General features: G+C 53.0%; 10 protein-coding genes across 10 annotated transcripts; 4 read left to right on the top strand and 6 right to left on the bottom strand.

The window, feature by feature from the left end:
• Window positions 1-177: 177 nt before the first annotated feature.
• On the top strand, window positions 178-2307 carry BDV17DRAFT_298800 (uncharacterized protein; the record flags this gene model as incomplete). Its single annotated transcript, XM_073763768.1, has 4 exons — window positions 178-456; window positions 502-885; window positions 937-1345; window positions 1389-2307. 4 exons carry the CDS (start codon window positions 178-180, stop codon window positions 2027-2029), a joined length of 1713 nt encoding a protein of 570 aa, XP_073614906.1. The 3' UTR covers window positions 2030-2307.
• Window positions 2308-2886: 579 nt separating this feature from the next.
• On the bottom strand, window positions 2887-5297 carry BDV17DRAFT_292089 (putative C6 transcription factor; the record flags this gene model as incomplete). The annotated part of the gene is made up of 9 exons (XM_073762296.1): window positions 2887-3032; window positions 3083-3292; window positions 3342-3823; window positions 3867-4022; window positions 4070-4262; window positions 4310-4819; window positions 4872-5017; window positions 5067-5170; window positions 5223-5297. 9 exons carry the CDS (start codon window positions 5295-5297, stop codon window positions 2887-2889), a joined length of 2022 nt encoding a protein of 673 aa, XP_073614905.1.
• A 241-nt stretch (window positions 5298-5538) lies between these two features.
• BDV17DRAFT_292088 (nuclear transport factor 2 family protein) lies at window positions 5539-5991 on the bottom strand (the record flags this gene model as incomplete). The annotated part of the gene is made up of 1 exon (XM_073762295.1): window positions 5539-5991. The coding sequence occupies one exon, from the start codon at window positions 5989-5991 to the stop codon at window positions 5539-5541; it is 453 nt and encodes a 150-aa protein (XP_073614904.1).
• Window positions 5992-6167: 176 nt separating this feature from the next.
• BDV17DRAFT_292087 (FAD-dependent oxidoreductase) lies at window positions 6168-7639 on the bottom strand (the record flags this gene model as incomplete). The annotated part of the gene is made up of 6 exons (XM_073762294.1): window positions 6168-6536; window positions 6586-6621; window positions 6671-6796; window positions 6849-6952; window positions 7002-7266; window positions 7565-7639. 6 exons carry the CDS (start codon window positions 7637-7639, stop codon window positions 6168-6170), a joined length of 975 nt encoding a protein of 324 aa, XP_073614903.1.
• A 94-nt stretch (window positions 7640-7733) lies between these two features.
• Window positions 7734-9970, bottom strand: BDV17DRAFT_265199 (putative MFS sugar transporter). The gene is made up of 5 exons (XM_073758150.1): window positions 9255-9970; window positions 9119-9208; window positions 8665-9074; window positions 8421-8612; window positions 7734-8371 (listed from the first exon to the last, which is right to left on the bottom strand). The coding sequence occupies exons 1-5, from the start codon at window positions 9646-9648 to the stop codon at window positions 7877-7879; spliced, it is 1581 nt and encodes a 526-aa protein (XP_073614902.1). The 5' UTR covers window positions 9649-9970; the 3' UTR covers window positions 7734-7876.
• Window positions 9971-10147: 177 nt separating this feature from the next.
• On the top strand, window positions 10148-11562 carry BDV17DRAFT_292085 (UPF0075 domain protein; the record flags this gene model as incomplete). Its single annotated transcript, XM_073762293.1, has 3 exons — window positions 10148-10219; window positions 10266-10340; window positions 10393-11562. The coding sequence occupies 3 exons, from the start codon at window positions 10148-10150 to the stop codon at window positions 11560-11562; spliced, it is 1317 nt and encodes a 438-aa protein (XP_073614901.1).
• A 515-nt stretch (window positions 11563-12077) lies between these two features.
• Window positions 12078-14382, top strand: BDV17DRAFT_104381 (putative C6 transcription factor). The gene is made up of 4 exons (XM_073753735.1): window positions 12078-12238; window positions 12297-12702; window positions 12766-13183; window positions 13241-14382. The coding sequence occupies exons 1-4, from the start codon at window positions 12196-12198 to the stop codon at window positions 14300-14302; spliced, it is 1929 nt and encodes a 642-aa protein (XP_073614900.1). The 5' UTR covers window positions 12078-12195; the 3' UTR covers window positions 14303-14382.
• Window positions 14383-14462: 80 nt separating this feature from the next.
• Window positions 14463-16985, bottom strand: BDV17DRAFT_292083 (putative C6 transcription factor; the record flags this gene model as incomplete). The annotated part of the gene is made up of 14 exons (XM_073762292.1): window positions 14463-14769; window positions 14891-14998; window positions 15054-15180; window positions 15233-15252; window positions 15302-15401; window positions 15450-15589; window positions 15638-15965; window positions 16009-16120; window positions 16183-16198; window positions 16249-16614; window positions 16667-16726; window positions 16774-16805; window positions 16858-16887; window positions 16932-16985. The coding sequence occupies 14 exons, from the start codon at window positions 16983-16985 to the stop codon at window positions 14463-14465; spliced, it is 1800 nt and encodes a 599-aa protein (XP_073614899.1).
• Window positions 16986-17289: 304 nt separating this feature from the next.
• BDV17DRAFT_298796 (putative MFS transporter) lies at window positions 17290-19572 on the bottom strand (the record flags this gene model as incomplete). Its single annotated transcript, XM_073763767.1, has 11 exons — window positions 18899-19572; window positions 18751-18848; window positions 18626-18685; window positions 18523-18575; window positions 18391-18462; window positions 18231-18344; window positions 17915-18182; window positions 17844-17865; window positions 17697-17794; window positions 17584-17648; window positions 17290-17536 (listed from the first exon to the last, which is right to left on the bottom strand). The coding sequence occupies exons 1-11, from the start codon at window positions 19428-19430 to the stop codon at window positions 17290-17292; spliced, it is 1629 nt and encodes a 542-aa protein (XP_073614898.1). The 5' UTR covers window positions 19431-19572.
• Window positions 19573-20212: 640 nt separating this feature from the next.
• Window positions 20213-22805, top strand: BDV17DRAFT_298794 (putative alpha-glucosidase; the record flags this gene model as incomplete). Its single annotated transcript, XM_073763766.1, has 2 exons — window positions 20213-21802; window positions 21850-22805. 2 exons carry the CDS (start codon window positions 20213-20215, stop codon window positions 22801-22803), a joined length of 2544 nt encoding a protein of 847 aa, XP_073614897.1.
• Between the last annotated feature and the right edge of the window lie 199 nt (window positions 22806-23004).

The raw sequence follows: 23004 nt of genomic DNA, 5'->3' as shown, positions 1-23004 counted from the left end.
GTAGTATCGAATTTCGGCCATCTTCCGCCCAGGCAGACTATGGAAGCCCGAAGGATTAGCCCCAGTTGATCCTTCAGCTACTATACGGAAGATAGTTTATATCTCAGAATCAAAGAATCCAAGACTCTTGACACTGCACCAAGCCATTGTCATTACTCAGTAGCATTCACATTCACCATGATCTTCACTCCGCCAACATGGGGCCGCGAGATGATGCCCATCCCCGACTCCTCCCCGATCTACGACTTCCTCGTCCAGAGAGACAATCGCCACCTCTACAACTGGACCGAAGGCAGCCAGACTCTGGCCTGTGCCCATTCTGGCCGCTCATACACTCTCAATGACATTCAGTCGCGAGTCGATGCTCTCTCGCGCAGTCTTAGCCATGAGCTCGGCTGGTCGCCGAACGAGGGATCGCCCTGGGACAAGGTGATTGGGATTTTCAGCTTCAACACGGTATGATCACAGACCAGGATATCTGGCATAAGACTGACTTGTTAGATTGACTTTCTCATCGCTTCATGGGCCATCCACCGCGTCGGGGGCATTTGCCTGCTGATGCACCCGACCAGTTCTGCCGCCGAGATCAAGCGACACATAGCCCTAGCCAAGTGTCGCGTCCTCTTCGCCTGTCGCTCGCTGCTCTCCACTGCCACCGAGGCCCTCTCTGAGGGCGAAATCAAAGACCCGAAGATCTATTTGCTTGATCTCCCCGAAGAACTTGCGAAGAAAACCACCCTCCCCGACCAGGGACAAACAACCCTCGAACAGCTCGTCCAGCAAGGTTCCTCCCTCCCACAAATCGACCCGTTACAATGGACAGCCGGGCAAGGAAAGGAGCAGGTCGCATATCTTTGTCCGACCAGCGGGACGTCGGGGTGGCAGGTGTGATTTTGTGGATTTCTTGTCGCATCACCGCTAATAGAGTCAAAACAGAAACTCGCCATGATCACGCACTACAACATCATCGCAAACGTTATCCAGTCGGGCACATTCGAGGCCATTCACAAAAAGGGCCACACCGAGACTGCCCTCGGATTCCTCCCCCTCAGTCACAGCTACGGCCTGATCCTCGCGCACTTGACGGCGTGGCGAGGCGATACCTACATTCTCCATGCGCGCTTCGACATGCAGGCTGCCCTTGCTTCGATCGCAAAATACAAGATTTCAAGGCTCTACCTTGTCCCTCCCATCATTTCCGCTCTTGTCAACAACCCTTTCCTTTTCGAACTTTACGATCTTTCCTCTGTCACTTCTGTCATCACCGGCTCCGGTCCCTTTGGACCCCGGCTGGCAGATGCTCTGAGCAAGGTCCGGCCAAACTGGCAAGTCCTGCCAGGATACGGTATGTATTTACATCAAATATGATATCGATCTAACAGATACAGGTCTGACTGAAACTGCTGTGATCATCTCAATCACGAACCCCAACCACATCTGGCTGGGCTCCGACGGTAACCTCGTCCCAGGCGTCGAAGCTCGTCTGATCAACTCAGATGGCGTCGAGGTCGAGAACTATAACGAGCCTGGTGAATTGCTTCTTCGATCCCCAAGCAATATGAAGGGGTATCTCGGTCAAGAAGAAGCAACAAAGGAAGTCTTCGACGAGGAGGGCTGGCTGCGCACGGGTGACATTGCTGTTTTCCGCCTGCGAGACGAAGAAAAGGATACTCCCTATCTCGACATCGTCGACCGCAAAAAGGATATCATGAAGGTCAAGGGGCTGCAGGTCGCGCCCGTGGAGATTGAGTCCCATCTGGCCGCTCATGCTGCCGTCGCCGAGGTGGCTGTCGTGGGCATTCGGGATGAAGACGCCGGCGAGAGACCGTTTGCCTTTATCATCCGGTCTCCCAAGGCTTTCACTGAGCTGGATGAGGATGCTCTCAAGGCTGAGTTGAATCGCCATGTCGAGGGCACTCTGAGCGAGCCGCACTGGCTGCGCAAGAACATTCGCTTTGTTGAGGAATTTCCTAAGAGCAGCAATGGGAAGCCACTCAAGTACAAGCTGAGGGAGAGCTTGGCTCTGTAGGCCTTGACTTCTTTTCTATTTACTTTATATCCAAACAAAAGCTATAAAATCATGTATCTTTTCTCGAGCGATTTTACACCACCATGACAGACTCTTTGGTTCCTGTAAGCTCTATCATGATGATTGCATTCTTGGTCGTTATTCGAGAACTTACTCAGTGCTGCTGATGCTAGGCAGTTTGTGTGAGCTGCGTGCGATTTGCTCGAGCCATGATAATGCATGATAGACCTGTCGGAGATCCGTTTCCTGTACTTGAATTATCTTTTGCGCAAGTTGGTTATATATATCTACTATTGGATACATCCGTGGGCTCTATCATACCTCTTCCAGATCTAGCGCAATAAGAAATTGCTTCAAGATGTAACGAGTCAGTGAACCATGGATTCATGGTCTTTGATTGCTTGCCACCGCCAGAGGGGCCAGTTGCACTGGCACACGCCTATCGGAGCCATTATCATGACTCTTGCGATGGACCTGACGGCGCTCAACACTGGACATATACATATCTCCGTGCATCCCGATGTTGAATGTTCATTTCGAACACGCGCATAACTCCTCGACCCACCCTGTTCAGACATAAAGCAACTTTGACGGGAAAGATCCAATTACCCAACGCACTGCGGCTCCGGCGATGTAGCATACATGTGAAATCTAATTCTCGGAGTCCAAGTCCCTCCAGGTCTCGTTGCGGTTGGCTTATGGCAAGGATTCGCTGAAGTTTTAGTATCTTCATATGTTATTCCAATGTGGACTTTACTGGTAGGAGGACGAGGCCAATCCATCTCAACAGCAGCGTAATATTGTACCTTGTCAAGCGCGGAATCTATATACTTTGGAGCTGGACTTTGTATACTTTTCTACTGAGGCTCCCAGCCCGACAAGAAGCCATCAGCCACGTCGTACTGCGCATCTGCCATATAGTCAAAGTCCAGGAACGACAGCCCATCCTCTCCGGCGTCTTCTTCAGGTTGACTATTACCATTTTCATGAGGAGAATGAGAGTCTATCAACTTGTTAGTAGACCTTCCAGTGATGATCGCGTAGGTGAGATACCGATGGCATTCCATACTTCTCCTAGCGTCTGTAGGCATCGGCAGCACCTCTCAATCGTGTGGTTGCTCTCGTCCAGCCGTCGAAGAGGCTCAATGCAACTCAGGAATGTCTGTTTTGCTGAGTCTATAGCGCTTGGAGGAATTATCGGTACACAACTGGAGTGCTTGGTCAAGAGGGAGACTGTAAAAAGGACCAACGCGGCATCAAAGGCTGGCATATGTCAGAAACGCACATCCCCTTTGTCTGAGAGTGCACGAACTGTAGTAGAGTGTAAACCACCAAGAGCCCAAGCGCCTGGGCTGCAGCCACTCCGAATCAACGACAAACCGGACAATGTCAATAATCTGCGCGGCGGACTCTGTACTAATCTGCGTGGTGCTCCGCGCTATATCCTGCAGAGCCATGGGGTCATACTCTTGTCCCTGTCCATCATGATAATCATCAATAGAATCACACAGTCGGACAAGAACAACTCGATGAATGAGTATGCGAAGATTATGATATCGCAGCGTCAGCAGGAGGCGGAATCGGTCAATACCAACATCTTTCCCTAATTGCAAGCTGCAGTCCTTGCTATTGAGCAGGGATATATGGAAAGGCAGGCCGGCAACCCATGTCTCTAGCAAATGTCGCATTCGCAAGACCCGCGCGATCAGCTCGTAGTTTGGGATCTTCTCCTCACTACCTAGGTTACCGTCGTAGAGATGGTCGATTACATTGCCCGTGATAGAATACAGGCGACTGTACAGTCAGCACCTGGAGTTTTTCAATCATGGAGACATACATAGTAGCATTAAAAAAGTCTGTACTGTGTCGACATCGTCGTCGCGCCTCGATCTGTCTTTCTCGCGGCTCGAACAGGTCGAAGTAGCCCGGTAGTTCAAGGCGACAGTAGTGCTCCGGGATCGAGGCAGGACGACCGAATGTCATACTCAGACTTCTGCTAACAGGTCAGTCCTTGATCGCAACCGGTAGAAGAGAGCGTACCGATCGAGCACCATGCAACCAAACCAAGTGCGCTTCCGAATCTCTCGCTCAACAGGCGAATAGCGCTTTGAGGCTTCCGAAGAGTGCAGTCCGAGCTGCAGCGCTATTTTGACAGCCAGTCCGTGAGTTGACCATGCTTGCATGGATGACCGGGTTTCCTGCATGTACAGGCTAACAAGAAGGAGGTACTGGACTGGTGGAATCAGCTACTAGAGAATTAACGAACTTCAGGAGACTGACCTATTTCCAAACTCGCCCCGGTCATTACATACTCGGCACATAATTTGTTGGCCCGACGGTAGAATGTCTCAGGTAATGCTCGCTGTCTTTCTTGATCCCTCGACAAGACCTTCGTATGGGTAGCCATAGCAAGCACCATATTAAGAAGTCCCAGCCAGGTTCGGCGCGTGGCCGTACTCCCTCGCTTAAGCTGGGCATATGTATCGCGAAAGGTCTCTTCATGAAGGAAAGGGTATAGCATCCCGGTGGTGGCCCAGTACTGATCAATCAGGGAGGTTGTCTCATGGTCAGGCGGGAGGTAATAAGTTGACGTCTCGCCCTGGGTAGGACTATCTCCAAGCCAAGGGGCTGATCGAGGGACGGGTGAGTTTGAATTTGATTGCGAGACTCGGGTTATTTGTAAATCGGCCAATATTTGTCGATTACTGAACCCCAACTCGCTTCGACTGCGCGACAGACGTTTCAACGCCCGAGACAGGTCTGAAGTGAAGGCGATGTTGGATGACGGGCCTCGCTCATGTCAATATCGAATGAGGGTAGATATCGAAAGGTAAGAACATACCAAAGTAGGCTCGGTCTTCCTCGTCACCGAACGCCAAACTCCCTAAGCCATCTGTGGCATGCTCTGACGCGCTTGATGCGGGAGTAGGGCCATGCTGTAGTCGCGATTCGAGCTGGTTCAGACGGTCTTCAATCGCTTGGAAGTGTCTACTCCAGTGTCAGGGAGTTGAAGCCTTATTATATCATTGGATCCTACTCTTTTCCCACGACAACCGTCTCGGTGGCCTGTCCCGTAGAGGCATACTGACATTTCAGTCCTAGCTCGATGCAGGTGCTGCACTTTGGCCTTTGGCCACTGCACTGGCGGGGTTAGCTAACGTCCTCTGCAGCAGTAGGGCTGCGCGGTTCATACGCGGGACTTTCTCGATCGGCACGAGAAACAGGCTATGTTAACTCGGCGTCGCTTCGGTTGCAGCTGCTCAGACATTGTGTAAAATGGCCGCGGAGGAAGCCGATTTTGCCGAAGACACTACAGATGTTGATTTCAGTATCTCTCTGTACAGGAGTTGTTATGGATTGTTGTCGTGAATTTGTCATCACTTCGGCCTCTTTCCGATGATTCCGCGGATGAACTCGACGCCGCCAAGTCCAGTTCTATAGGTGGAAGAGATACAACATTCACCAACAAGGGATTATGACTGATCATTCATATATACGTCTCAGCCAGTCTAGGAACTCGCGACATGTCCCAGCGCCTTATTGATAGCAGCAACATCCCAAAGAAACGACCTGATCTCAAGAATGACCCCCTCCTCCAGATCCACCGTAAACGACTGAGCGAAAGGGAAGTACAGATCCTGCCCAGTAGCTCGCACCCTCAGATGGAGATTCGAAAGCACCGCAACACGATCGGACCCAGCACGCTCAAAGATCTCAGGGTCTTGCACGTCCACAATATCATAGTGCTCTGCCATGCGGGTTGCCCAGTCCTGGACTCCTTGCGGGCCAATGTAGACGCCGGCGTATGGGAGCGCGGAGGTCTGCTCTATCCGGATATTCGGTGACATTGTAGCAGCGATGCCGGAGAAGTCGCGAGTCTCGGGAGGTGCAGACATGTATATGCGTTCGGCGTCGTAAAAGGCATCGAGCACTTGGCGGGCGGTGTACTTTGGAGTAGACATGGTGGGAAATCTACTACGAAGGAAGATTTGATGTTTGTGAAAGTAATTGTTTGAGGAGAAGAGGGAAATCTGAGTGCCCACAGGGACTCTTTATAGAAGCCAAATTGCAGTGCTTGATAATCTTGTCGGCATCTCCGGCTGCGTTCCGCGGCTGTGACCCTATGTAGTGTAAAGGTCTACAACTTGCTGGCTTTCGCTGCCTGCCCTTCTACTTCGTCATGAAAAGGAACCAGCCTCGGCCTCGCTGAATTGTCAAGCATATTCAGAAAGACAGCCCCCGGCAACATCGAGTCCCATTGTTGCAGCACCATGTCTGGGAAAATACTGCGGGAATGGCGCAGCATCATTTCTTCCAGCTCGGGGGTCTTCATCATCTGCGCAACCTGCGACCCCCGCACGTCCTGGACCTGCTGAAACATGGATTGAATTTCGTCAACTGGCATGCGATTCAACGTAGAGATTGAAAGCAGGCGCACTAGGTGGTTGGTCAGGGCCGTCGCAGTCTCTAAGCCCTGAGCGCCGCCTTGGCCGAGGACAACCGTCATCTGCCAACGACTATATCAGCTTGCACCTAGATGACTGATATTTGCGTACCTTATGACTAGCGTCGCCTAAAGGCGAAAATCCGACCTAGGTGCGACTTTTTGTGAATAAGTTCCCGCGTGGGTGTATAAATCACCCTCTGCTCGACCTCATACAAATCAGAGAATTTGAGTTTTGGGGCTACCTGGTCATTCCAGTGTTCTTTAACAACTCGTATCATGGTCATCAAACCTGGAGATTGCAGCGCCACAAAGCGTAGAGCCTAGGTTGTGAGTCAATGTCCAGTAGGTGATGTTCTCTGGACCGGTGCCAACGCAATACGAAAAGTGCTTGTGTGCTCCAAAGCCGGTGAGGCCTCTGGGAATACCGGGAATCGAGGTAGAAACTACGAATGAGCAAGCATAGGTGGTGGTAACGCCTGAAGGGTCAGCAATGGAGGACACAGCTGTAGAAGCAATTATCCATACGATCGCCATCGTCGAATCCCTCCACTCCGAGCTCTTTCGCATGCCTGGCCATCTCTTGTCTCACGCGAGAATGGGTTCCGTCTGCACCGATGACTAGATCGCCGCGGTAGATCGAACCATCGCCCGTAATGACCTCGGCAGCGTCATTGAGGTGCCTGATAGTCTCGACCCGCTTCCCCGTCAACAGCTTCGACTTGTCGGAGATGCAGTCGTACATGACCTCAAGCAGCGACGACCTCTGCACCCAGGCATCGGGTACCCATACCTATACAGGTCAACAACGTCCAGAGGTGATAAGAGAACATACCGCTTGGTAAAGAGCTCATGCCACTCGTCAGTTGACACCAGCAACCCCCCCCACCAACACCCAACATCAGGGGCGCAGAAGCGGAATGAGTCCATCGGCTTGACGCCTGCGAGAAGTATTTCGTAGCATCAGAGTTGGTCCAGGGGTACGGAGAGCATTTGGTCCCATCGTAATTCCAGCAGCCGCTTTGCTTGCGATGATCTTGTGTAAGCTTTAAGGAGCGTGTAGTCGATTCCATTCTTCAGCATCATATCACGGCTAGGGCAAAGCCGGTAACGCCGCCGCCCACGATGATCACCTTGCATGGTTGGAGAGGTGCTTTTAGTGCCATTGTGAAGCTTTGGGGTGGGATTGGAAATTGCGACCGAGAGAAGGGGTTTCTTTGTTCAGGGACAGGACATGGCTGCAGCTGCCACGGCAACTTGTGATAACAATGCATGAATTGTGATGATAATTCATTCATGAACGAATAGAACCATTAGTATACACGAATTAGGTTTAATAGACCGCCAATAATAACCCTCCTTATCCCAACAAGACCTTGGACTCCAGACCAAACCCTTCACACTTATGCAGAATCTTTCCCTGCTGTATCAGGGAGCGCACTCTCATCATGCTTCGTAATGCCCTTCTCCGCCAATACATCGCTGTGCAACCGATAGGCGCGCTCCATCTCCCAATAGAATGGACTCGACGTCGAGAACAAGGCATTGATAGACTCGAGCGACCGGTTGCGCGTCTCAGGGTAAAAGAGGTACACGATCGGGATCCAGAGCAGATTGAGGCCAGCCAGGAGGAAGTAACTGCGACTCTGCAGGGTATCAAACATGATCGGGTTGACCAAGGTAGTCATTCCTACTCCAATCGCCCATCCAGTGATACCGAATCCGTTGCCCTGCGCGCGAAGGTCTGAAGGGAAGATCTCGGTCGGGACCAGGAAGGCTACTGTGCCCCAGGTTGCTGCGTAGCCTAGATTGAAGAGGAAGAGCATTGCCACTGCGCCGGGGGCATACTGGGATGCCTTGTCGGTGTAGTGGAGGGATGCTTCGTAAAGGGAGCCAGCCTGCAGAGTCAGTCTACCACACCAGGATTTAAGGGCACTGCGGACTTACAATGATCTCAACAATAAAAAGACTCAATGCGCCGTACATCAGACATATCCTGCGACCGAGTCGGTCGACAATCTGGGCGCTGATGATTGTTCCAATGATGCCAATCGTGTTGATTCCTCCAGCGAGACCGTTTTGGGTCAAATCGCTATATCCAGCCTGGCTGAGGAGAGTCGGCGAATAAGCTGTGATGGCCTGTTGAATGTTTGTCAACTCACTGCCTTGTCATCCTTGTGAGTTTGCATACCGTAATTCCAGTCCAAGAGGCCATAATCTGCAGCCAAACACACAGCCAGGCCCGTCGTCCAAGATTAGCCCCCCGTCGCCCTCCCATACCAAGCAAGATCTTGATAAATTGCACAGGCGAACTGCGCTGGCTATCTTGAGCCATGGCCACAATCTCCATATACTCGCGATCAATCTCCGCCTGGCTGACTTTGTGGCTTCGAATCCGTATTAGTATGTCCCGGGCTTGCTCGTTGCGGCCGACAGATGCATAGTATCGTGGACTATCGGGCAGCATCTTGATGAAGGCTACCAGCAGGAGAGCCGGGACGCACTGAAAGGCGAGAAGGAAGCGCCACCGAATGTCTGAATAGCCGTCGTTGATGAAGGCGAGACCAAAGGACAGCCAGTAGGCGACCGAGATTCCAAGGTCTGTAAATCAGTATTTTGAGATTAAAAGTATAAGAGGGACATACAGTTGGCAATAAAGACATAACCCAAGAAGCCACCGCGGTGGTCGGCGGACGAGGTCTCAGACACCAGGACGGGCGTGATGCCAGTCAACGCTGTCAATTAGTCTCTGATTATACCCAGAGGGCTTCAGTAGCATACCTCCTGTACCAATGCCAGTCACGACTCTCGCGACCAGCATAAAATCTGAGCTTTGAATCGCAGCCTGCAACGCACCCCCGACCACAGCAAAAATCGCACCAACAAAAAGACCATTGATACGGCCAATGCGGTCGGCCAGCCAGCCTCCAGCAAAGCAGCCAAAGATGCAGCCGAGATAGTAAATACTCACAATGCCTCCCTGGTGGGTGGTGTCGGTGACGGTGCCATCAGGGTCGCCAATCCCTACCTCAGTTACATAGTACGGCGAGGAATTGACACCGCCCATAACACCCTGGTCATATCCTTCGAAAAAGATACAGACGAGCGAGAATATCTGGATCGCGACATTGAGCTGGCGAGGCGACAGCCGCTTCCACAGGGTGGTGTAGCCCATGGTCGTATGATTGTGACCGCGGAACAAAACTCCGCGCTCGAGGGTCTAGCAACGGTTTGTATACTGATCAGTCTGCGGTGGCTTGATCTGGCACTCGCGAAACCCGGGGCAAACGGGGCTTGGGGTAAATCTGAATCGGCGACGCAAGAGGAAGTCAAGCGTGCTCCATCCGCGAACAACTGGGGGAGGCGTCGTCCCAGTGCCAGGGGGCCGGTTCGCCCCTGGGGGATAGCAAGATCCGATTCTGCACAATTGTGGGCCTCAATTTCCTGATGCAGAATGCTTTAACGTTTAGACGTGTAACCGTTTAGCACCACCCGAGTAGCAGTTTACGCGTCATCGGCCCGATTGTCCAATTGTTGGGGCTATACAGCTTGCCGGCGTTTCTCCGAGCCATGTCCATCGTTTCAGATGTAAATCGCTCTATTGAGCCTTCGATAAGGTGACTGCATTTCTCTGTGGGCGTCGGTCAGGATTCTTTCTGAAACTCACCAACGCCATGGCCAACGGTACACTTCCTAGTCATGCTCTCGAGCTAACAGTGCTCGGCCTGAACAGCGGCACGTCGATGGTAAGTTGGAACATTCTTATCTGGTGCAGCCAGCTAATTCATGTAGGATGGCATCGACTGTGCCCTGTGCCACTTTCGCCAGGAGACCCCCGAGTCGCCCATGCACTTTGAACTGCTCAAGGTGTGTAGTCCTCAAAGAAATGTCGAGCTCTGAACAGAACTAAATTCTGTAGTATGGCGAAATCCCTCTTGAGCAGACAATCAAGAAGCGCGTCATGAACATTATCCTGCACAACAAGACGTCACCCTCGGAATTATCAGAAGTCAACGTTATCCTTGGAGAGACCTTTGCATCCGCCGTCAAGCAGTTCTGCCAGCACTACCAAGTCGACCAGTCCAGCATCGATGTCATCGGATCGCACGGCCAGACCATCTGGCTGCTCTCCATGCCCGAGGCCGGCGAGGTGCGCAGTGCCTTGACCATGGCCGAGGGCTCGTTCCTTGCTTCACGCACTGGCATCACCTCCGTGACCGACTTCCGTGTCAGCGACCAGGCCGCCGGTCGTCAAGGCGCTCCCCTCATTGCCTTTTTCGATGCGCTGCTCCTCCACCACCCTACGAAGCTCCGGGCATGCCAGAACATTGGCGGCATCGCCAACGTCTGCTTCATTCCTCCCGACTCCCACGGCGGCATCGACGCCTGCTATGACTTTGACACTGGTCCTGGAAATGTGTTTATTGATGCCGTTGTCCGCCACTACACCAACGGCGAGCGCGAGTACGACAAGGATGGCGAGATGGGCGCCCGCGGCACAGTCGACCAGGAGCTCGTCGACGACTTCCTTACCAACCACCCTTACTTCCGACTAGACCCGCCCAAGACGACTGGCCGTGAGGTCTTCCGCGACACCCTGGCGTTCGACTTCATCAAGAAAGCGGAAAGCAAGGCGCTGACACCTGACGATGTCGTCGCGTCCATCACTCGCGTTACCGCGCAAGCCATCGTCGACCACTACCGCCGCTACGCCCCCGAGGGCCTCGAGATCGAGGAGATCTTCATGTGCGGAGGCGGCGCATACAACCCAAACATCACCGCGTTCATCCAACAGAACTACCCCAGGACCAAGATCATGATGCTCGACGAGGCTGGTGTGCCTGCGGGTGCGAAGGAGGCCATCACGTTCGCCTGGCAGGGCATGGAGGCTGTCGTGGGTCGGTCGATCCCAGTGCCGACGCGTGTCGAGACGCGACAGGAGTATGTCCTGGGCAAGGTTGCTCCGGGTAAGAACTATCGCAAGGTGATGCGCCAGGGGGTGCTTTTCGGTGCTGGACGAGATCATCTTGCCCCGGTGAGCGAGATGGTCAACTACGTCAATGGCAAGGTTTATGACAACAAGTGGTAACACATAGATATGATGAACTAGCATATGATGAATGAGACATGACTGAGTTTATGGTTGATATCGTTCCATAATGTTGTAGTTGTTTTTGTAGATCTGGTCTGGACACTGAAATATATATTTTCCCAGGGATAGGATGGTACTGTACTACAGGAACAGCATACCTGCCCCTGGGTTCAACCCTGACTCCTGCAACCAACCAAACCAACGATACCTGACTCGCCAACCTTTAATTACTGTGTCAAGATTTGAGTTATCAAGGCCCTGTGACACTCTGACTGAGAGTTGCTGGGGATTGTCGGGGAGTGCCGCCCTTCCTGATGCGGGCCGCGTGTATTAACTAAAAGCCCTACTTTTATACCCCACACAGTATAGATTGCAGTCTATTCTATGCATTTTCCGTGTGGACCATGAAATCACGACTCGAGACCGTGCACTCTTCGGCTTCCCCGAGTCCTGTCCCCGTGTTTCTCCGCCGTCTTTCCCCGTCGTAACTTGTGACCTGCTCCGGGTTCGTCCCTGTCCTTGCTAGGTACACCACTAATTCCTCCTCGTCTATCGCCAAATCCTTCTTTATTCCCTAATATGCGGCAGCGGCTGCCTGACGCCCTTGGATGATTAGTCGTTCTTTTCGAAATGTCGCACCGGCCGCGCAAATTCCAGCGCGTCTCCAAAGCCTGTGCGTGCTGCATTGATTTCAATGACGTGCTCTGACTGATTTTTGTCTGTTCGTATAGGCGATTTCTGCAACCGCCGAAGCATCAAGTGCAATAAAAACAACGGCCCCCTCGCTCCCTGCCAGAACTGCGTCGACTTCGACGTCCCCTGCACCTACGATCGCCCGGCCCGCCGCCGTGGTGCTCGCAGGAACGCCAGCCCAACGGCCAGTCAGACCACCCAGCCAATTGCCCCTGGACAGCAAGTAGCACGCGACGAAGATCTGCGCGCTGCTCCAGGGATATTGCCCAACACTGTTGCCAAGTGCCGCACAAGCAATGCCTCGTGGGAAAGTCTCAATGGCGTTCACTCGGTCGCGGGGCCCAGCGATGGCTCTGCGATGACCCCTTGGAAGGCCTTTGCGACAGCCTGTCAGGACACAATTCGAGATCTAGCCCAGGTCTATCTGGAGATTGTCTATCCTATGTACTGCTTCCTCCTTTTGTCGCCCAATCCTGTCGCTATAAGCTAATTGGTCTTTGTCTATAGATTCCCCCTCTTCTACTGGCCCTCGTTCTCAAAAGCGCTCGACAACATGGACTACCTCCACGACGACGGCTTCTTCGCGTCCACAATGGCAATGTGTGCACTGACATCGGCTCGCGCTCGCGACGGCGCTCTCTACTCGACTCGCTGGAGCTCGCAACAGCTCTCCACTCCCCCGTCGGAAGTCTTTTGGGCCGCAGCAAAGGAATCGATCCCTCGAGATTTGTCTACAGCAAGGGGGACTGAATACATGAGGGCTTGTGCGATCTTGAGTATTGCGAGCATTCAGCATGGACAGATCCAAGGGATGCAGCAGTACCTGGGCTTCTATCACACACTGGCAACGATGGACGGACTGCAGGATGAAAAGTTCTGGCCCAAAGACCTGGATCCGGTTGTCGTCGAAGTTCGGCGCAGATTGGTATGCTCGCTATTCCAGTATTGCTTAAATACAAATTCTAATTTGATGTCTGTCTAGTTCTGGTCGATCTACACACTGGACGTCTACTCGTCCATCGTCTGGGGCGGCGTCATTCGCCATCGAGAGGCCCAGTCCAACGTGCGATATCCAGGCGAAGTGGTCAAGGACGAGTTCATCTCCAAACACACTTACGCGTCATCGCCGCATACGGAGCAGAATGGCCGACTTAGTGGCCCTGGGCTTCCTCACGACTGGATCTCTGGCTGGAACTTCATCACGGACATGTATCGCATCCTGGAACACGCAGTCGACAGCCAGAGGAGGCGCTCGCCCCCGACCAACGGGATATCAGACGTCTGGTCATTATTTCGCCCTGCACAAACCGCCGGGACGTGGCTGATGGACCATGTCTTGTCCATGTACTCGGCCCTCCCTCCCCAATTTCGCGAAACCAGACCCGTCACCGGAGACCTAGCCCACGACATCTTCGGCTTCCAATCGGCAAACATCCAAGCAACCCTCCAACTACTGCGGATGGTCCTAGCCCCAAACGAAGACCAAGGCGTAGACGAAAAATGCGACGTCGTCGGACAGGTCCTAAGCGTCTTCTCCAAAGTCCCAGTCGAGTATCTCAAGGCCATCAGCTCGCCATTGCTGCACCACCTCGCAGGAATCGGCTACATTCTGGGCTCCGTCATGGAAGGAAGCCTCTCTGAAGCCTCCTACCAACGCGTCCGCACCCTCCTCCTCGAAATGGCCGACCTCCTGCACCGCCTGGAATCGGGCCTCCGCCGGCCCACCGGCACCAGCGAGCGCCTTAGAGCCCAAGTCGCCCGCATCGACGAGTACATGCTCACCAAGCGATCCGCGCCGACGACGACAACACTCCCTCCACCTCCGCGACCACCTTCGGTGCTGAACCCAGGAAGTATGCAAGAGGATATGGTTCCGTCTGTCTATCAGCAGCCGCCGAGTCTTGCGCCCATTCAGGCTCCTTTGGCGCCGATGCCCGATCCCGTTGCGCAGTTCCAGCTGCCCCCCGAGTTGCTGAATGATTGGCCATGGCCGTTTGATGCCGGCGTATCGGAGGGGGTGTTTCCTTATGCTTTTGTTAAGTGAATGCCTCCAGGCTGATGACACTTGTCGACAAATTTTCTTCTCTGGACCTAATGTGGCTTCGGCTCTATCGTTTGTTGGCTGAAAATGCTGCATCCTCCGCGGAGCAAAGGTGTGGGTTGTCTCTGCTATGACTACAGGCGACAATGCTCGCCACCGCATCTCAAACCGCCAGCGAGAAGTCCGCAAAAAAGTCCTGCCACGTCGTCGGAAAGTAAAACAGATTCAGGCCTGGAAAATCCCACTCGCTCACAAATTGCTCCGGCACGAACGAGGTCAACTCGGTCTGGGCATCAAATAGCTCCCAGAACGGCGCCGTGTCCTCTACGTTGTCTCCCTGGGCACCCAATCCACTTTCCTGCAACGTCCGACCGTACTTTTCGATGCTCAGCCGGAGGATCTGGAGGTAGGCATTGCCGTTACTGGCTGCATTGCTGTCTGAAGTGCTTTTCGTCAGGTCATCCAGCAACCTGTTTCCGTGGGCGAGGAGTTCCTGGTGCTCTTCTTTACCCTCCGATAGCAATCGGGATAGCTTCAGCAAGAGCAGGAAACAAAAGGCACATTTTGGCCCAGACAAAGTCCATTGCATACTTTAGTTTGGCGAGATACGAGTCCGGCTCGATCGTGATTAGACTGAGGTGCTTTCGGGCGCTCGTTTTTGCCATCGAGAGGATCTTTCGTTCGACGGGGGACATTGCTCTGCGAGATGTCAGCGACGTCTATGCTGTGCAAAACAAGAGTTCAGAAGACGTACGCCACGTTCTCCACGCCCAAGGATCTCAACGCTTTGCAATGCAGCATCAGCTCGGACCAGCACTTTTGGACGCGTAGAGCAGCCAGGAGGGGCGCTCGTTCCTCGTCATCTGGTACGAGAGCGTTCTCTGCTCGAGTTAGCACCAATTTCCTACAATAGTCTTCTATGTGATCGAGTACCTATGATGCGTTGCCAGTCACTGCGCCAGTCAGATATGAGTCGCGAATTGACTTGGGGAATCAACTTACTCAAACCACAGATCGAGGTCAAGCTTCGCCTCCTGCACGGCAGTTGTGATGTCAGCGCGCGCCAAGGGTACTTTGCCTCCTAGCGTTTCGTTGATATGCACTGCTTCTGTTAGCTTGCTGAACGTTTGATGGTGCCTAGGTGTAGAACCTCTGATGACATTCAGTTCAACCTGGGAGAATAGCCGGAGATCCAGGATGGTAGACGACGGCTGATGCAGCAACTTGCGACACCGCCGCGCATTGCCCGTCATTCGAATGCCCGGGGGCTTCCCACCGTCTAAGCTGAATCTGAAAGCTGTCAACTTCTGAACTACCTCGTCGGAAGATGCTACCTACATGTGCTCCAACACCAGGAGTCCGAACCACGTTCGCGACTTACGCATCAGCGCATTCTCTTCTTCAATCAAGCCCACGATACCGGGGACTCCGTCAACGTCTTTCATCGTCAATCGATGAGTGAGCTCCTCGAATGCTTCGTCGAGACCCAAGTCAAGCGCCATGCGCGTTGCAAAGGACAGCATCAGCGAGCGTTCAGCGGAGTAGCAAGCGATTACCAGCAATGCTTGAACGGACTCTAAGCAGTTCAGCGCCTCATTTTGTATCACCACATTGATCCACTTTTTGAGTTCTGTCTGCAGCAGATCTGATAGCTGCGACCCGGACCCTAGGAGAGTCAGCATGCATCATCTAAGGGTGGCTGGACGTACTAGACTCCACGCGGCTCCCAATAGTGCATATGGCGTTCAACAAGATGCTGCTTCGGTAGCGCACCGAGTCGAATGTATCGTACTTGGGATCAAAGACTGGGATATACCGGTCCTATATCCTTTTAGCTGAAAGAATAAAAAAAAAAAATAAAAAAAAATAAATAGATTACATACGCAACCTTGGAAGAACCTGAATTGATCAGAATGAATAATAATAGACGCCGTAGACCAGAAACTCACGTCGCAAAGCAATCCACAGCGTACTCAACCGTAATGAATCCTTTACCGATAAAATCCGAAATTGGCTCTTCTCGCACCTCGAACCCAGAGCGCCTTCTTTTCGCCGGGCGATATACCTCCTGGACCCTGTTTCGAGGCTGTACAGGTATCTCATTCTGCGCGAGAAACGCAGCATTCCCGGGGTCGATCTGCGGCGGAGAAGTCGTAGGGAGACTATCTCGCTGCCCGGACACAGGCAACTGAGCCTGTGACAAAGTTTCAACAGATAAAGCCTGGCTTGGCTGTGACTGCAGGCGAAGCATCTGCCTCATATCCTCGATTTGGTCCTGCAGACGGCGAACCTCTGACTCTACATTTTGGAGACGTCTGGACAGATCAGTACTGACTTCCAAGCGGAAGGCGATGATGGGCCACGTACTCCGTCGCTGGATCCTTGGGGATCTCGAAGAAGACACATTGTTTCTTTAGTTTCTCGCATCTTATAACTGGTCAACATGAGCTTCAAAACACATTGATTATGCATACCGTGTGCATGGTCTCTTTCCATCACATTTCACCTGCAAGAGTGAGCAAGCGCCGTCAATAGCCGGGAACTGGGCAAGTAAGTACCTTGGATTGTCGACAAGCGCTGCACGCTTTCTATCAAGCATTAGTCAACTCCAGGAAAGCAGGAAAAGACATACCGGGATGCGCTTCATTGAAGCCGGCGCGGCGACAAGATAGGAATCTTCAGACATGTCGATTGCAGATGCTTGCAGGTACCAAAGGACAGAGGAAGTGACAATCCCCGGCTATTGAAAGGAAAACGCGGGGCGGTGGCGCATCGGACTACCCCCGGCGCAGCAGGATTGACGACTCGTTCTAAACTTCTAGTGCATTTAGTGGCTGTTCAATCCGTGGAGTCTGGAGAAGTCTATTCTGGATGTGGAAATGCATTGGCGTCTAGGAAGTAAGAAATAATCATGCCATACTCCACGGTCTACTTGCATTGAGTTCTCGATTTTCTACATACAGGGTACAAAACAACACACCAAACCTCCCCTAGTAAACATACACAAAATCCTCGTTCTCAAAGTCTGTCAGATCCTTAAACGCATTATCCTCCTCAGCCGCCTGACCGGCCTCGTCCTTGTCGAGCTCGGTCTCACCAACGGCCTGCATAGAGCGATCGATGATCTTGGCGCTCTTGCCCATCGCGACACGTCTCTTCTCGTGCTGCTTGTTCAGGTAGACAATGTACATTAGGTTCAGTGCACAGAGGACGACCAGGACGCAGAACATGGCGAGGCTGGAGCGTGTTAGATATCGTCTATGTGCGAAGGGGTTCTTTCTTACTTGGAGAGTAGACCGCGGCGATAACCAGGCGCTTCTTCGGTTGTGTACAGGTTGGGGCCAACGACCTGGTCAGATTAGCCTATGTTTCGCTCAAGGGTATTATCGCTACGTACGTTCCCGGCACATTGACCGACTAACAGGATGCCGTTGATGACTTTCTTCTTCGTCTCTCCAGCGGTGTTTCCTGCTGCCCAGGAGTAGATCATCGGCGCTAGTTGATGTTAGTACATTCACCCCAAAAAGTGGTGGTCTCGACATACTAATAGCAGGGTAGACAGAGATCTAAAATCGTTAGCCTGGTCTTGAGAGAATAATATGAAAGGAAGCTCACAATATAGTAACCGGCAAGCAAAGGCCCCTTATGAGCATCGCCGCGAGGAATCTGCAACAACATCACGCAGCCCGCAATAGCAGGAAGACAGAGCAGAGCGACAACACCACCCTTGGTCTTATACCTAGTCGCGAGCCACGCTCCTCCAAGAGTGGCGATAAGCTGGATTGCACCGAAGGGCATGTTGAACAACATGGTCTTGAGCTGGTCAAAGCCAAACGACTCGATGATCAATGGTCCGAAGGTTGTAATGCCGCCGCTTGGGATCCTACAGTGCGTAAGCAACTTCATTCATGGCAAAGGGTGAAAGACATACGAGATGGAAAACATCAGCGCAAACCAGAAAAAGGACTTGGGGTCTAGAAATGCTTCCTTGACATGGGCCCATTTCCATTCGTGTGTCTCGATGCCTTGCTGGTTCATTCGGAGTCTAGGATTGTGAGCGTTGGTACCGCAATCAGGGGAGTCAAATTTACCTCTCGATTGCCAGTAGTTTATCTTCTGGGTTGAGGAACTTGGATTGCATTGGGGAGTCTGGTAGAAAGAATCTTGGTAGAAAGGTTAGCTATCGTACTACCCGCGGGATGATGATGTGATCGAAGACCAACAAGACGATAAAGGCGAATGCAACTGTGACCAGCCCAAAGAAGAGGAAAATGATCTTTCAACTATCAGTACGTGTGGACGAGGTGGAAGACTTGTTATGTGTACCTGATACGGGGCGAGGCTGGAGTCGATGTGGCCGAGGCCAAAGGCGATCAAACTTCCAAACTATTACAATGATCATGTCAGTACAGGCCGAGTATATAGATACCAGAGAAGGTCAGAGTACTAACCATATTGACCACGCCGTTCATAGCATACCACGAGCTGAGGCGCATGGGTTGCTCACGACGACGATACCACATCTGAGTGATGGCAATAAAGGCAGGCGCTGCCATAGTCAATATTAGAATGGGAAGAAATGGTCATATATGGACGTACGGATTCCAGCCTCAAACAGACCCAGGAAGATACGGCAGGCTAACAGCCCCCCGAATGTCTTCGCTGGCGTCATGCATGCCAGGGAAATCCCCCAGAAAAACACCATGAAAGCCAAGAACTTTGCCAACCGAATCTTCACCAGGATGTATGCAACCGCAGGCTGAGCGACAAGTTGGACGAGGTAGATGCTCGATCCTAGCCAGGAGTACTCCTGGCCCACGAGGTTGGCATCCTCGATGAGTCCAAAGACGGAACCGTACGATAGAGTCGATTTGTCGAGTTGCTGCAGGAAGTAGATACCGAGGAGGATGGGAAGCAGCCGCAAGTCGATGCGTCTGAGAACTCGCTTGTTGTTCACGGGAGTGAGGATGGTGGAATGGCCCACGTCTTCGATCAGCTCGAGAGCCCTATCTTTCTTCTGGCCATCGGCTTGGGCTTCTTCTGGACGGGACTCGGGCTGTGCGGGCGCCGGGGAAAACTCGATTCGCTCGTCCGAGCTGGGCTTTGGGTCTGAGACTGTTGGGTTTGACATTGTTGGTCCTCCTCGGGAGGTAATTAAGCGGAATGGTGGAGGGTTCCAGTCAGCTCAGGGGTGAACGGGGATAGTAAAGATGTATAGACAGCTTCAGAAGGCGAGAATCTTCAGCCGTTGAGATACAAAGCGAGCATATACATTCTTTGGCAACCAGCACCGTTCAGGATGCAGCAAGGGGGGTGACTGAGATTTATCTACGGCCGGCTGTCAGTGACCACTCTATAGTACAACCTGGGGCACCCCGCGGGGAAAGACACTTCCTGCCAGGCCGGACAAAGGCAGGCAAGTCCGACGGCCATCAGGCCATGAAACCACATGGAGAAACGTCGGTCGAGTTAGCATCGAGCTAGCAGGACTAGACGAGGGCTAACAAAGGACTAGAAGGAGACAAACCAGCAGCCATCAAGCACCGCGGACGATCTCCGAGGCCCTGCACCCAATGGCACTGTGCCCGTGGGGAACGAGACTGCGGAGAGTGGGAGAAGCAGTCGAGTCAGTCTCGGTTATCGGCGCTTTCGACCGACGAGTAAATGAATTCCCCGGCCTTCGCTGGTCGGCTGATCATCGTTGAGGCCATTCGCGTTTGTATAGATCGGTGATGCACCCCGAACACCGACAGCAGCCACGCCATTGCCTGCACAACCCCTCAGTAGCCCCTCAGCTAGTGAGGGGAGCTGTCGCAAATTTCTAGGATTCAAATACAGCTTTGCGTTCGCAGAGCTTGCCGGTTCTTGGTCTCAGGACATGAACGCGTGCTAAATCTTCAATTCAATTCCACCATGCCGCAAAAAGAGTACTGCCCCAAGGGCTACCAGCAGATACAGGCTCAAGACTCGAGTCCTTCTGTCTTCCTTCAGTCAGAAGGCGCAAAGCGATCGTTCGATTTCTCTTTTGAAGCTGTTCGTGAGAACCTCTTCCGTGTCACCTTTACTACACCGAACCACCCTCTCCCTCCCTATCCCAGCGTCACCAAGCCGGACACAAGCTTGGACGGCGTCACAATCTCGACGAACAGCGGGTACTCGCAGAAAGAGATTGAGGTCGGAGACGTCAAGGCTGCAGTGAACTGGGAGAATACACCCGTCGTCTCGCTCTCATGGAAAGGCGGCGACAAACCTCTCTACCGCGACCTGCCCCTGCGCTCGTATGTCATTGACGGCGATGGCGTCGCAAACTATTCCGAGCACGACCGCAAGGCGCTGCACGTTGGTCTGGGTGAGAAGAACGCTCCCATGGACCTCACCGATCGGCACTTCCAGCTCTCGGCCACCGACAGCTTTGGATACGACAACTACAAGACCGATCCTCTCTACAAGCACATTCCACTCCTGATCAAGGCGACCCCTGCCGGCGTCGTTGCGATCTTCTCAACTACACACGGCCGGGGAACATGGTCTATTGGCTCGGAGGTGGATGGTCTCTGGGGCCACTTCAAGGTCTACCGTCAGGACTTTGGTGGTCTGGAGCAGTATCTCATCGTGGGCAAGACCTTAAAGGACGTTGTGAGGTCCTACGCTGAGCTCGTCGGCTTCCCGATTCTCGTCCCCCGATGGGCATACGGATACATCTCCGGTGGCTATAAGTACAGCGCGATGGACCACCCACCTGCCAACCAAGCACTGCTGGAATTCGCCGACAAGCTGAAGGAGCACGACATTCCTGTCTCAGCACACCAGATGAGCTCGGGCTACTCGATCTCAGAGCACGAGCCAAAGGTCCGCACTGTGTTTACCTGGAACCGATACCGCTTCCCAGACCCCGAGAAATGGATTGCAGAGTACCACTCGCGCGGTATTCGCATGATCACCAACATCAAGCCTTTCCTGCTGAGCTCGCACCCTGACTTCCAGAAGCTCATTGACGGCAATGGATTCTTCAAGGACCCAGGGTCTGGAGAGCCCGGCTATATGCGTCTTTGGAGCGCCGGAGGTGCAACCGGCGGCGACGGCTGCCACGTTGATTTTACCTCCGCAGTCGCATTCAAGTGGTGGTATGATGGTGTTCAGTTCCTCAAGCGCTCTGGCATTGATGGCATGTGGAACGACAACAATGAGTATACTCTTCCCAACGACGACTGGCGCGTGGCGCTCGACGAGCCGACGGTGGCCGATGCAGCCAAGAAGCAGAGCAGCGACAACACTGTTGGACTCTGGGGTCGTGCCATGCACACTGAGCTGATGGGCAAGGCGTCTCACGATGCCCTTCGCGACCTGGAGCCCAATGTTCGACCGTTCGTCTTGACCCGTAGTGCGACCGCTGGTACAATGAGGTACTCGGCCAGTACATGGAGTGGTGATAATGTTACCAGCTGGGAGAGCATGAAGGGGTCGAATGCTTTGTCATTGAATGCTGCCATGTCCCTGCTTCAGGTAAGCCTAAGACCCATCAAAGTAGGCCAGTGAACTAAGCTTCGCAGTGTGAGGGCCACGACATTGGTGGCTTCGAAGGACCGCAGCCCTCCCCCGAACTGCTCGTTCGATGGGTGCAGCTGGGGACTTATTCCCCTCGATTCGCGATCAACTGCTTCAAGACCTCACCCGACAACAACGAAGTCGGCGAAGTCATTGAACCCTTTATGTACCCCGAGGTCACCCCGCAAGTCCGCGCGACAATCAAGCGTCGCTACGAGATCCTGCCCTACATCTACAATCTCGGTCTGGAGAGCCACTACTATGCCTCGCCACCTCAGCGCTGGACCGGATGGGGTTACGAGTCCGACCCCGAGGTCTGGACAAAGAAGGTGAAGAACGGCGAGGAGCAATTCTTCTTTGGAGAGACGATCCTCGTCGGCGGCGTCTACGAGCCAGGCGTCAACTTCGCAAAGGTTTACCTCCCCCGCAAGGCTAACGACAACTTTGACTACGGCTTTGTAAATATGAATGCGCCCTACACTTACTACGCCTCAGGCCAGTGGGTCGAGGTCCCAGCTGCATGGAAAGAGAGCATTGCCCTCCTGGCCAAGATTGGAGGCGCAATTCCTGTCGGCAAGTCCGTTCAGACTCGAGTCCCCGGCGACGAGACTGCTGCATCTGTCGCAATCGACGAAGTGGACGACTACCGTGGTGTTGAGATTTTCCCTCCGCGCGCGAGCTCCCACGGCACCGTCTTCTCAACGACATGGATGGAGGATGACGGTATCTCAATCAAGCCCAAGGTCTCCAGTTACACAATCGCCTACGAGGCAAGAGACGACAGGGTCGTTGTGAGCCTTACCAAGGACGAGTCAAGTGGGTTTACTCCTGCCTGGAGGGATCTGGATATCATCCTGCATAACGGCGATACGAGAAGGGTCATCTCTGACACTGGGAAGTCGGTGGATTACAAGGGCACAGATTCGCGTGGCCGCGAGGTTTACACTCTGCGGTACTAGGTTGGCATAGGTAGTCATTAGTGGCGTTGGATAGAGGCTGAAACTATAATCTGAATTCTTGTTGCTTACTCTTCTCGACTACCTATATTCTTTTGACTATACAAGCAACTTGGCGAAGTTTGTTAGTGGCGAGCCAATCAATGTTTGTCGTTTGCCAATGCGAGTGCGAGTACGAGAGCTCGTATTCAATCAATGCGACAA

The sequence above is a fragment of the Aspergillus undulatus genome (genome assembly GCF_047715775.1).
Source record: "Aspergillus undulatus strain CBS 261.88 unplaced genomic scaffold BDV17scaffold_29, whole genome shotgun sequence".
NCBI classification, from domain to species: Eukaryota; Fungi; Ascomycota; class Eurotiomycetes; order Eurotiales; family Aspergillaceae; genus Aspergillus; species Aspergillus undulatus.
The sequence above is the reverse complement of the archived record's forward strand: the minus strand, read 5'-3'. Positions and strand labels throughout refer to the sequence as shown.

Coding starts and splice junctions, on each gene's coding strand:
- BDV17DRAFT_265199 (XM_073758150.1), bottom strand. CDS start 9,648: ATGGGCTACACCACCCTGTGGAAGCGGCTGTCGCCTCGCCAGCTCAAT. Junction 9,075..9,118: donor TTATGTCTTTATTGCCAACT/GTATGTCCCTCT, acceptor ACTGATTTACAG/ACCTTGGAATCTCGGTCGCC. Junction 8,372..8,420: donor TTTTTATTGTTGAGATCATT/GTAAGTCCGCAG, acceptor CTGACTCTGCAG/GCTGGCTCCCTTTACGAAGC.
- BDV17DRAFT_104381 (XM_073753735.1), top strand. CDS start 12,196: ATGTCGCACCGGCCGCGCAAATTCCAGCGCGTCTCCAAAGCCT. Junction 12,239..12,296: donor CCAGCGCGTCTCCAAAGCCT/GTGCGTGCTGCA, acceptor CTGTTCGTATAG/GCGATTTCTGCAACCGCCGA. Junction 13,184..13,240: donor TCGAAGTTCGGCGCAGATTG/GTATGCTCGCTA, acceptor ATGTCTGTCTAG/TTCTGGTCGATCTACACACT.